Source organism: Acinonyx jubatus, chromosome B2, assembly GCF_027475565.1.
Source record: "Acinonyx jubatus isolate Ajub_Pintada_27869175 chromosome B2, VMU_Ajub_asm_v1.0, whole genome shotgun sequence".
Taxonomy (NCBI): Eukaryota; Metazoa; Chordata; class Mammalia; order Carnivora; family Felidae; genus Acinonyx; species Acinonyx jubatus.
This window is the reverse complement of record NC_069385.1, coordinates 32,119,044-32,132,733: the sequence shown is the minus strand read 5'-3', so window position 1 is coordinate 32,132,733 and position 13,690 is coordinate 32,119,044. Positions and strand designations below refer to the sequence as shown.

Genomic DNA, 13,690 nt, shown 5'->3' with positions numbered 1-13,690 from the left:
ACAGGTGAAATTTCCAAAGGTAAAGTCACACAAAAAAGGGGATTTTTCTAATGATGAGCCAATTACATTTTAATATATATTAATCTATTGTTATCTGATATCAATCTAATACCTAAGATGTACATATATATCATTGGACTAAATGTATTGCCAATTATTTGTTTTGTACTATACTTGACTATAATTTAATGGCTTTCTGAAACAAGTTCCCACTCTAAACATATTAAAAACATGGGGATACTTTTTAGAAAGATCAAGGGGTGGTAGTTAACATGCCAAAAAAAAAAAAAAAGGTAGAAAATTACTAGCCTCCATTTTAACCGGATATTTTCCCCCTCCTAGACACTCTTGAAATTAACCTCTTCTTGTTTTAAATCATTTAAATAGGGAATTTGACAACTTTAAAGTAATTCAAACCACAGGGCAATGGTGAACAATTCCGCCCAAGCTGCAGCTGTGGAACTTTGCTATGAGAATGTGAATGGATCCTGCATTAAAACCTTGTACTCACCGGGTCCTCGAGCAATTCTGTACACAGTCCTTGGTTTTGGGGCTGTGCTGGCCATATTTGGAAACTTACTGGTTATTATTGCTATCCTTCACTTCAAACAGCTGCACACACCTACAAACTTTCTGATCGTGTCCCTGGCCTGCGCTGACTTCTTGGTGGGGGTGACTGTCATGCCCTTCAGCACAGTGAGGTCTGTGGAGAGCTGCCAGTACTTCGGGGAGAGTTACTGTAAATTTCATACATGTTTTGATACTTCCTTCTGTTTTGCCTCTTTATTTCATTTATGCTGTATCTCCGTTGATAGATATATTGCTGTAACTGATCCTCTGACTTATCCAACCAAGTTTACTGTCTTGGTATCAGGCATATGCATTGTTCTCTCTTGGTTCTTTTCCATCACCTATAGCTTTTCCATCTTCTACACTGGGGCCAATGAGGAAGGAATCGAGGACTTGGTTGTTGCTCTCACCTGTGTAGGAGGGTGTCAGGCGCCACTGAATCAAAATTGGGTTCTACTTTGTTTCCTTCTATTCTTTATACCCACTGTCGCCATGGTGTTTATATATGGTAAGATCTTTTTGGTGGCCAAACATCAGGCTAGGAAGATAGAAAGTTCAGCCAGCCATCCTCAGTCTTCCTCAGAGAGTTACAAAGAACGGGTAGCAAAGAGAGAGAGAAAAGCTGCTAAAACATTGGGTATTGCTATGACAGCATTTCTTGTCTCTTGGCTGCCATACATTATTGATGCCGTGATTGATGCTTACGTGAATTTTAGAACTCCTCCTTATGTTTATGAGATTTTAGTGTGGTGTGTTTATTATAACTCAGCTATGAATCCCTTGATATATGCTTTCTTTTACCCATGGTTTCGGAAGGCAATAAAACTTATCATAAGTGGTAAAGTCTTAAGGAGAGATTCGTCAACAATCAATTTGTTTTCTGAGGAAGCAGATATAGAGTGACAAGATGGCTGCAGGGATTTGGAAACTAACATGGAATTAAGGTCAAGTGTGAAATTAAGCACTTCAATCAAGAGAGGCAAGTGTAATCATCTGCCAAGTGGGAGGATATTATATGCAACATTTAGTTGTTCTAAAGCATTTGTTGTCCTTATGTACTTCAGCATTTTTTTTTGAATTTAGTTATAGGCCAAAAAAAAAAAAATCCTGATTACTTCCTATTTAGTATTCTTAGTTTTCCTCTATGGGTTTCTAATTTCTATGGTAATTTCTAACATCTTCTCTGAATTTCCTACTTGTTTCTTCAAACAATTTGAAGCTTTGTAGTTTCTCCCACATTCATTACCAATGTTCAGTTGTCCAAAAAACAGAGAAGCAAAAGAAGAGTTTCTGCCTAACTTGTAAGTTAGATGCTTTAGGGACAAAAATCTTTTTTTTTCTTTTAAAGTTTATTTATTATTTACTTAGAGAGAGAGAGAGAGAGAGCTGGGAAAGGGCAGAGATAAAAAGGAAAGAGAATCTCAATCAGGCTCCACGCTGTGAGAGGGGAGCCCCATGCAGGACTGATGACCTGAGCTGAAACCGAGTCGGATGCTTAACCCACTGAGCCACCCAGGCACCCTGGGGCCAAAATTCTCTTTAAAATATACTTTGTTTGAAAAGTAAATACAAGATTAAAATTCTTGGAACTTTTTTTAGTCTAAAAGAACTTTGTAGAGAGTTGAAATATGGAATTTCCTAGTCACTGAACATTGTGCAAAAAACCCTGGAACTCCTGTGTTTTCTGAACCCTGACAGTGCTTTGTCTCCATTTCACAGAGGCTGCCTTCACAAAAAGCGTGTGTGATGATTATGTGATTACACACTACATCTTACTTTTGGGTAACATAATTTATTACAATCAAAAAGCAGGTGAACAAAAAAATGGTTTCTGGACTTCTTGTTTAGAAATTTGGAGTAAAATATGTAAAATTTTCACATTCACAAATGTGTGACTTTTGAGTCCTTTCTTTGCACCAGACACTGTATTTGACATTGGAAATATAAAGCTGAGTGACCCAAATATAACCAAGTATTATTTTGGAATAGCTAACACCCAAACTGGCATTATACACTTTAGGAATAGCTCCAGTTTTCTCATATGATAGCGTGTCTTAGCCACATGAATTTTAAAAAATATATGTTTATTTATTTTTGAGAAAGAGAGAGAGACAGAGAGAGACAGAGACAGAGTGTGAGTGGGGGAGGGGCAGAGAGAGAGGGAGACACAGAATCTGAAGCAGGCTCCAGGCTCCGAGCTGTCAGCCCAGAGGCTGACGGGGAGCTCGGACCCACGAATGGTGAGATCATGACCTGAGCTGAAGTCGGACGCTTAACTGACTGAGCCATCCGGATGCCCCTTAGCCACATGAATTTTAATTCATTTTAACTAAAAGAATATATGTTGACTATTTTAAGGTACAGTTAAAATTTGAAAGAAACTAATAATAGGGTGATTCATCTTCTCAAATCTTTGATTCACAGCCTTAAATCTTTGCTTATTTTCACAGACTATTCTGTACAAATCTGTTTTATGAAATGAAAAGAAGAGATAGCTAAGTAAATAGAGGTACATAAACTTTACATGTTACAGATTTTGTAAATAAATTTGTTTGGAAATATTTTATATGAAATTAAGCTGTTTCATATTGGCATGTTAATATCTTTCAGACAGAGCTCAGAGAATTTGGGGGGAAGTTAAAGATAACTTAAAGAGGATGAAAGGAATATGAATGAATGCCTTTGTAGCATAGTACCTGTTTGTGATTGAGACGGTAAAGTCAAGGAACAGGTGTATTGACCACCTTTCAAAGGCTCACAGCTCAGGTGCCCCACCCTCATTCCTTCCCTTTGATGGTGAGTTAGGAATGTTGTCTTCATAGAAACGTGTCCTTCTCTCAAGTGCAAGTGTAAACTTACACTGACACTCATAAACAATAAGAAAAATCAATCAGGGAGGCTTAAAAATATATACTAGACTTCTGGTCACTCGCACTATGTAGAGTGTAATCTTTAGATAAAATTGCAGAAATTCTGTCCAGTGATGTTTTGAAGCTGTTGTACATATTGGTAAATGGAGAATAATACTTCAAATGTGCTCTCTCTTGTTTATTTTTCAATTCTTCTTGTAGGAAGCTTTTTATAAAAAAATAATACCGGCTTATTTTCCCCCAAATGAACTAGACCATTGCTATAGCATTACTCCCCTCCTCTACACCTCAATTATTTATACAAGTAAGCTATTAATTTCTTGGCTAGCTGCATACCAAACGGCATCAGGGCCATCGATCCATTTGAAACAAGACACATTGGAGATGGGAAACAGGCTTCATTCTGCAAGACTGTCCTCAGAGTAAAACCTGACCTTGACACTTGTTCCTGAGCTGTGTCTCTTCATCCTAATGAGCTCTGGTTCCCAAGTTGTGTGCTTCAGCCAACGGGAGGCAGCAGAACTCTTGCAAAGAACTAATTAGACCACTTATGCCCCATGTTGTAGGGCACATAATTACAATGTATGTACTACTATTTAAAATACGTGTTTATTTTTAATTCATGAACTAAAAATTCACATAAAAGCCTTACTGAATCCATAATAGCTTTTGTCCACATGTATTTTCTCAATTTAGTAAATCCTGAAAGTACGGCTGCAACATTGTATAAGGTTTTGTATAATTAAAAAAAGAAAAAAGTTGAAATGGAGAGCTGAGACATTGAAAGTCACAGAACAATAGCTGTGGTTCAGGTGATCATCAATTAGGACATCAGGAGTAAATGAGGAAATGCTGTGACAACAGTGCCCAGTTACACTGCTGGCTCTCTGAAAGCACCTAGTCCTGGTCTATGCTGTCTTTGTAATGTGTTATTGATGGATTATTCACAGCCCTGCCACTTACTGATAAAGTTGCCCTAAACCCACCCAACATAATATTTTCTGATTAGAAATCAGAGCTCATGCAGGAATAACAGCAGGGTTCTGTGGAATGAACCACTTAGCTGGTTCAGAAAATGACGTAAGGTCAAAATAAACCCTTCATGGAGAATAACTTCTCTAAGTGTATTCGTAAGAGTCAAGGAAGGCAGAAATCTAAAAATCTGAATCAAAAACTACATATATCTACATAAATAAAAGGACATGTGTATAAACTGCTTACCTTGCTTTCCTATTATGTGGATTATGAGGAGTATTTTGTTTTTCTTGCTACTATTAGTCATAGGAATAATTAATGAGGAAACCAGCTCTGCAGAAATTATATGCACTAAGTGCTGGAGCTATGTATTTAGACCTCTGTCTGTCAGCCTCAAAGCCAAAGCTTTCCTACCATTGTGACCCAGCCAGAAAAACCAACAATATTTCTCAGAAATGAAAACGCATGAACTATCTTCCCAATCATTGCTTGGGTGCTGACATATTTATTGTGTTCAAACACACACACACACACACACACACACACACACACACACACCCCAAATGTAAAGATAAGCCCTCAACTATGTCTCATGCCAAAGGACAAATTTCATTAGCTTCTGAGGTCTGTACTAAGCTAAGGAGTATAGACCATTTCAAAGGTAAGAACGGATAAGATCCTTGCTATGACTCATCCTGGTTGCATTTATGGGACAGGCAAATTCCACTTGAGTCCCGGCCTGCCCTGCCTCTACTTTCTACCATCTCCTAGGAGCTCCCTTTCACTGCTGGCTGGGAACAACTATTTGTGCTGTGTCCTTTCCCACCAGTAATTTGAGCTCCTAAGCAATAACTATTGGCTAAGTTAATTTAATTGTTCATATTTGAGCATTCACAATAAAACATACTATTCTCAGAGTTTCCCTTTTGAGTGGATGAAGGCCCAAGAGACACTTTAGGGGACATTCAGAGAGAAGTACTTTAGAAAAAGAATAAAAGGCTAATGAAGAGTGAAGTTCAGGTAGAATAACTTTTTGGTGTCCTTCAATTAATATAATTAGTCAAAACAAAAGTCTTCCTATTGAGAAGATTTTCATCCCTGGGCCAACGCAAGTCTGTAAGGCCACTGCTGTCTATTTTTGGTTTGCACCCACAGACTGAGACAGCTTATCCATAAACTATGCTAGGTCTTTTCCTCCTCTTCAGTTTGCTGAAATGTGAGACGGAAGGGACACTGGTGCAACTGTGGTGGGTGACATGGGCTCCAGGCTCATGCTGTCCGGCTTTGTTCAGTCTTGGTTCCAGGTGTATAGTTTCCATTTCACCAAGAATTTGCCAGACCCACCCAACCTTATGACTTTGAAGATTCAAGAAGACCTACATAATCATGGCTACTAAGACACAGATGATCACTTGGTATCACAAAGTCAAGTGTCCCATCACTATTTGGCCTCTATAGCACCCAAAGAGCCATCTTTCAAAAGGTGTTTTATCCTTCGCTGTAAATAGCATAGCCTTGCTCAGAACCCCAGAGGAATGCATTATATTTCTCCCACTGAAAACTTCCATAAAATCTAAACTGCATTTTTTTTTTTTTTACCATTATGAACACCTCTAGCACCACTAGGCCACTAAATTGCATGGCAATTAACTGTAGCCCAGACCCAGACTCCAATCCCTATACAAATCTGGCAGACTTTTTTGTTACTCAGTATATGGACCCGAACAGTATTCCTAAGGGTGGAATAAGTTGTTTTGGATCCCGAAGAGGTCTACCAGGTAATGTGCTTCCTTCTTTGCCATAGAAAACACAAGATTGTGCGTTGTCCAATCCGAACCTAACCCATCATCTTTCCTCACCAAATGTCGTCTTTCTTCTACACACTGTATCTTTCCTGTTGACAAGTTAAAAATCTGGGAGTCATCTGTGTTTCCTGCCTCCATCATACATCCCTGGGGCCCTACATTCTTTCAGCCTTTCAATTGTGTGTTTCACATTTTTGGAAAGCAGGGAGGCAAAGTTACTGAATTAGAGTGGGATGGAATCAAGTCAGGTTTGAGAATATAAAGAGAAGATAAGATAGTATCACCGAGAGGAATTTGGTGGATGATCAGTTGAATAATTGTTTTCATGTCACACCTTTAATATCTGTTCTGTTCTTATTCCAATATATTTTATTTATTTATTTATCTATTTATCTATTTATTTACTTTTGAGACAGAGAGAGCAAGTGGGGGAGGGACAGAGAGAGAAGGAGAGAGAGAATCCCACAGAGGCTCTGTGCTGTCGGTGTGGAACCTGGGCTCCATCCCAACCAAGTGTGAGATCGTGACCTAGACCAAAACCATTGAGTCAAACTCTCAAGAAACTGAGCCACGCAGGAGTCCCCCAATATACTATATCCTAAGTGACAGATCATATTTGTGTTTTTCAAGTCTTAAATATATTGTCGTGGAGGACAGAAGTGTTTAGCACTTCTTATTTGCCTTATAAGATCAAAGTATTTCCTCAGACCCAAAATCTTTTTATGTAGCTTTCAGTATCTTCAATTTCCTACTTGAGCTCCCTAAATTCCTGTTAATATCGCAAGGACAACGTCTGTGTCAGGAAAGACTGCTACTATTGGAACTCCCTGGCTCTCAGCTCCTGCACCTTCCCCTCTGGCAGTTTCACTGTCACCCCCGTTGGATTTTCTTTGCTTCATCATTTAATTGCTATTGCAGAGCTCATTTAATCTCTGAAATGAAATAGGCAGGGCCCTTCTTTGGGCTCATGAACAGCCCAGTGGCACAGAACTCTGCTATTGGGGTTTGATGCCTGTTTTTGTCATCTTGAAATGTTTAAAAATTTTATCTTTGACTTGGAGTTTGTATGTAAAGTCCTAAGACACAACAGAGCATGCACGGGGGGCTTGGAACCCTCAAAACACATTACATGCCATTATCCTGCATTACACAACTTCCCCTGCTCCCTTGGACTAGTTCTTGGCCACCTGTCCCCCAGCCCCTCCACCACTGGCACCTTCAACTTGGTCCAGCCTCCTCTTCCTCACCCTGACTTACTAAGACTGCCCTCTTGGAGGACCGGATACAGGGCAGGGAGGGTTGAAGCAAGATGGCGCTCCATGGTCTTAGGGTAAGTCATGGCAGTTGTTATCCCATCCAGGCTGGTAGGTCCACAGCACATTAGAAGGGTGCCACAGCAAGTGCAATCCTTTTACCCACCCTCAGCCCACGTTTTGAGTGGGGCCCAATGTGGAGGTTACAATCCCGAGGGTGTCAGCAATCTGCCTTTGGTTGAGGTGGCAGGCCCAAGGGAAGGGCAGATGCCTTCCTCGGCTTCCTAGACCCCCCAGTCTGGGCACGCATATTGTTTCAGCAGTTGGTGGGAGGGGAAAACTGGCAATGGGTGGGCCAGGTGTACTGAGTCCTAGGGCAGGGTCTCCAGGCATCTGTGGGGGTCTGCACTTGCCCTGCAAACACCTCCATATCTGAGGAAGTGGGACATGATAAATAAAAATCAAACATCATAGCAGCTCAAGAAAGACTGCAGAAAAAAGGAAAAAGCTTTATACTCAAGGGCACTTTTGTCCATATTGTTGAAAAAAGATCTCCATGTTTTTATTTTGTCCTGGTCTCTACAAATTATGCAGCCAGTCTTGTAAACAGGTAATATACTGCCAAGTACTGGGTGAGGCTATTTTGGGACAGTTGAACGTAAAGAAATCTCTTGGTTACGAAAATCACGTCTTTCTGCGACATAATAGAACACCGAGTAATACATTCTGCAGAAAAACTTAACTAATTATAATTAGCAAAAGTTTCCTTTCTGGATTCACACCTTACACTGTAGGGATTCCTAGTGAGGCTTTATAATGGGTGAAGTTTATTGGCTGGCTTCCTAAAACATTCTAGGTGTTAACTTCTCAGACAATGTGAAGGTGGAAGTCTATTAAAAGGCGACTTTTCAAATATGTAATTATATGTGATTATTCGTTGCAAGGAGGGACCTCACAGGTATAAAGAATCAGGTATTTAAATTGCATTTCTTTAATTTTTCAGATACTATGGATTCGGGCTTGATGAAAATTCATAATAGATTAGCTTGGAATTCAGTATCTATGAGCTTCAGATGTAATTACAGAAATAATTGCATGCATTAAAGTCAGAAAGGATGCATTTCTGAGTTTTGAAATTCCTTTAACTTCTCTTTATACTTAAAATGGGGAGAGGATAGAATAGCAGGCAATACTTAAAAGCAATTGCTCAAATATGCGATTTGATTTTTTTGTTTTTAATTCTCAGAACTGAAAAACTTTATTTCCTACTGCAAGGAAGGGCAGAAAGACAGCCCGCATCAAACTGCAGAATCCATGCCCGGCCATCTTTCCCCACCTCCTGTTGGGCAGCTTTGCTATGAGAATGTGAACGGATCGTGTGTTAAAACTCCCTACTCACTTGGATCCAGGGTGATTCTGTACGCAGTGTTTGGTTTCGCGTCTTTTCTGGCTGTGTTTGGAAACCTGCTGGTGATGACTTCCGTTCTGCATTTCAAGCAGCTGCACTCTCCTGCCAATTTCTTGATTGCGTCTCTGGCTTTTGCTGACTTTCTGGTGGGGGTGACCGTCATGCCCTTCAGCATGGTCAGGTCTGTGGAGAGCTGCTGGTACTTTGGGGCCAGATTTTGTAGCCTGCACAGTTGCTTCGATGTGGCGTTTTGTTACTCTTCTCTCTTCCACCTGTGCTTCATCTCCATCGACAGGTACATCGCTGTTACTGAGCCTCTGGTCTATCCTACCAAGTTCACGGTGTCTGTGTCGGGGACATGCATTGGCATCTCCTGGATCCTGCCCCTTGTATACAGTGGTGCCGTGTTCTATACAGGCGTCAATGACGATGGCATGAAGGACTTAGTAAGTGCCCTCAACTGTATAGGTGGTTGTCAAATTGTTGTAAATCAAGACTGGATCTTGATAAATTTTCTGTTATTCTTCATACCCACCCTTGTTATGATAATTCTTTACAGTAAGATTTTTCTAGTAGCTAAACAACAAGCTATAAAAATTGAAAATACTGGTTGCAAAGCAGAATCATCCTCAGACGGTTACAGATCCCGAGTGGCCAAGAGAGAGAGAAAAGCGGCTAAAACCCTGGGTATCACAGTGGTAGCATTTATGATCTCTTGGCTACCATATACAATTGATACAGTAATTGATGCCTATATGGGCTTCATAACCCCTGCCTATATTTATGAGATTTGCTGTTGGGGTGCTTATTATAACTCAGCCATTAACCCTTTGATTTATGCTTTATTTTATCCTTGGTTTAGGAAAGCCATCAAAGTTATTTTAAGTGGAGACTTTTTAAAGGAGAGCTCATCAACCATCAGTTTATTTGTTGAATAAGTATGAACACTAAGTCGAGAAATTTAAAAATATTTTAAAAATGATACATTTATGATGAAATTAGATATAAGAAATGAATAAAGCCTTTCAAAATTGGGGAAATAGCTATATATTTCTCAAATTAGCTAGGAACAAAATCACAAGAAGATAACTCCATTAAATCATTGCAGAAATATTACTGAACTAAACAGTAAATAATGAAGTGGTTTATATACGTAATCTGCCTGGGTGCTCTGTACGCGTCCTTGTTATACGCACTTGTCTCTTCCAATTTCATTGAATTCTGAATTTCATTTCAGTTGCGATCTCTCTAATCATTTTCTCTTTTATGGTCACCTCTCACCTCTCATTTATCTTCAAATGGTCTTTCTTTCCTGTGTTTTGCAACACTGTATTAATTTCTAGGGCTGTCATAACAAAGTACCACAGACTAGGTGGCTTAAACCAGAGCAATTTATTCTGTTCCTAATGATTTCAAAGCTAAAATTCCAAAGTCAAGGTATCAACAGGTCTGGTTTCATCTGAGGGCCCCCTTCTTTGGCTTATAGGTGGCTAGCTTCTCTCTGCGTCCTCATATGGTTTATGCCATATGTATGTCTGTGTCCTAATCTCCTTTATTAATACACATTTTAAATGTTTATTTATTTTGAGAGAGAGAGAGAGAGAGAGAGAGAACATTGCACCCACACATACAAGCACGAACAAGAGAAGGGGAAAGGGGGGGGGGGAGAGAATCCTAAGCAGGCTCATGCTGTCCGTGCAGAGCCCGACACAGGGCTCAATGACACAAAGTGTGAGATCATGAGCTGAGCCGAAATCAAGAGTCAGAGGCTTAACCGACTGAGCCACCCAGGATTCCTTTATCTCCTCTTCTTGTAAGAAGGCCAGAAATATTGGACTGGGGATCACCCTTTAAAACTCTGTTTGATTACCTTTTAAAAGGTCTTATCTCAGCACATGGTTCCATTCTAAAGTACTAGAGGTCAGGACTTTGATATATGAATTTTGGAAGGACACCATGCAGCCCATAACAGGCACAAGACCAGAGTTGGTGACACTACCCAAGGGTCTGTTCAGCAAATGATTTGTGATACTGTCTGTACCTTCCAGGAGCTTTTGGGGCAAGAGGTAAGCTTTTCTTGCTTAATGGCTGGGCAGAATCTTGGAATATTCACCTGTAATATCCTGGGGTCAGTAATTTGGCCTTGGAATCAGGTATTAACTATGGACATTGCACAGAAGTGAAAAGCTGCAAATGGAAAAATTTGCCACAAGAAAGCTGGCCCAGCGATCATTAGCAATTGGAAATTCTGCAAGGGAAAGAATGATCAATTATTGCTATCAGTGACACTAACTTTTCTCACCTGAATATACTGCATGCTTCCCTTTCCCAGAATGTTGTGGGGGTGAAAAAGTCTTTGCTGGTGCTGCAAAAACTTCTAATAAAAAGGATATAAAAAAACGATGCTCTAATTTTACACTTTGCTCTCTGGAATATTTTACATTGTTGATGTAACAAAAGTATTCTGGAATGCATATGTACAGTATTTTGTAGAGTGAATCTAAATTGTAATAGAGTACTGGTTTCAAAACCATTTTTTTTTCTCTTTTTGGTTTATCTTTGGGTCACTCAATTAAAATGATTGAAATCTTTTTTTTCCCATTGGCGTTCACTGAGATTTTTCATTTTTTTCAAGCAAATATTGAGCATAAATTACAGGCAAGTACCTGAGTTAGGAACAGCTAACAATAAAAAGTATGTTTTATATAGTATTTTCCTCAAGGAACATGATTTTGTAGGTAATAGGGGCTACATATTTTAAAATACGTTATTGAGAATGAAAAAAGTGTCAGAGATGCTAAGTCTTGTGAACAGAGGACTCATTGTCACTATTTGTCGTAAGGGTGATGTTTGGTGTTGGGCATTTCTAGGACATTGTCTTCTCACTGACATGTGGTCTCATGAACTGAGGGCTTAAAAATTGTCAGACTCTACTTCCTTAGTAGAAGGGCCTTTCGATGAGTCTTCAAGCATTGGACTTTCATAGGCAGACGGGAGAGTGGACATTTTTTGACAGGAGGGTTAATTTCCACAAATAGAGGATTGGCTTGGCCAACCGTATGACAATGATTACATTATAGCCCAATGACCAATTCATGCTGCCACTTACTATATACTCAATAGATAAGATTGGCTGTCACAGCTTTTAAAAAAGACTTCATGTTCTTTATTTTTAGAGTATAGAGGACAAACATAGAAAAAAGTAACTGAGAGAGTAGAAGGGTCCCATTTTATAAATGTCTCATAGCATTACATTGTTGCTAAATTACAACGGATACGATAGAAGTTCAAAGGCAAATTAAGGATTTTTGAAATTTATCTTATGGGCAAGCAAAATATATTGTGGCAAATGCTACCAAGACTTCCAATACAATTCTAAATCTGAAATCTGCTGGGTATGTGAAACGTCACAAAGGAGAGAAAAGAAAGAAATTAGATTCTTCCATATATTTCATGATAGTCTTTCCTAGGAATGACTACCTGAGATATGGATTCAAAAATTCAGGATTAAATTCTTTGTTGTATTTTATCCTTAATTTAGGAGAGAATTAAAACTTAATATAACTGGTCAAGAAGTAAAGAAATGTAAAGTAAAGAAATCAACATAAATATGTTTTCAGGATAAAACTAAGTTAAGATCAAGGAAATTGTGGGATGTTGGGAATTTCAGATGTATTATGATGTAGAATACAGTGTTGATTATGATATCAAATTTGAAAAAAGGCGTTCCTCAAGTTCAATTAAATATTGTTTAGAGTGAGCTTCTCCAAGCATCTACAAACAGATTTACTGATGTGGTGAACAAGGTCCTATTTCCTACCGCTGATTCTGCCCATGTCTATGCTCTGTCACTTTTCTACTTCCGTGTCTTTGGTGGGGTGGGGGGGGGGAGGGTCGGGAGGGTGGTGAATTTCTTGGTACTTTCACTTTTTATGCTTACCTCCCTGTTAGCTTCAATGTTCATTTTCTTCTTCCTCTTCTCTATTAATGTCATGTGCTCTTGGCCTTCCCCTAGACTCTTGTTTTTTTCAGCCAACTTTCATTCCAACATTTTCTTTTGCTGGAGTTCTTTTCTTAAATGTCCTCAGCTCCCTCTGCTTCATGCTCTAGCGAGGAGTTGAGTTCCTTTTACTCCTCCTCTTCCAACAGTAAGGGAATCGGATGTCACATTCAGATCTGGCTCAAGCCTGACATTTAATGTTTAGAGGACATTGGACAATTGACCATGACAAAATGATACATTCACCACAATAATTAGTTCTTCAACGTAATTACTTTCATGTGGTATGTCACTTCATTTCTTCCTCATGACATGGGAATAATTGCCCTATCATGGCATATTATAAACATCATCTATGACTGTCATAGTTGATCATAATGCAAACTTATGATGTCACATAGTCATGAGGAAAGATGAGCCAGTCAAGAAGTTGTGTTTGAATATTTTGATATCTATTTGGGAAAAAAAAAAGTTCTGATTCTTACTCTTCCCTTACTTACACATGTGCCCTTACATACATATTGTTCAGGACAGATCTTAGTGTAAAATATAAAGCCAGGAAAATTTAGAAGATAATGCTGGAGAATATTTTCATAGTTTCTCATGGAAAAATTGCCAGGTTAACTATAGATTTAATATTTCCACATGATAAATCAAAATGTCAAAAAGATAAACTTGAAAAAAACTCCTTAGAATATTTATTTTATTCTAATGGTTTTCGTTGAAAATGGAGAAAAAAAAAGATGTTTGGGGCGCCTGGGTGGCTCAGTCAGTTGAGCATCCGACTTCGGCTCAGGAAATGATCTCAC

The 13,690-nt window shown here is 39.1% G+C and overlaps 2 protein-coding genes across 2 annotated transcripts; both read left to right on the top strand.

Annotated features, from left to right (window-relative positions):
- Window positions 1–271: 271 nt before the first annotated feature.
- TAAR9 (trace amine associated receptor 9) lies at window positions 272–1,842 on the top strand. Its single transcript, XM_015074311.2, has one exon. It carries the CDS (start codon window positions 427–429, stop codon window positions 1,471–1,473), a length of 1,047 nt encoding a protein of 348 aa, XP_014929797.1. The 5' UTR covers window positions 272–426; the 3' UTR covers window positions 1,474–1,842.
- Window positions 1,843–8,787: 6,945 nt separating this feature from the next.
- On the top strand, window positions 8,788–9,819 carry TAAR8 (trace amine associated receptor 8). The gene has a single exon (XM_015074325.1). It carries the CDS (start codon window positions 8,788–8,790, stop codon window positions 9,817–9,819), a length of 1,032 nt encoding a protein of 343 aa, XP_014929811.1.
- Window positions 9,820–13,690: the final 3,871 nt, after the last annotated feature.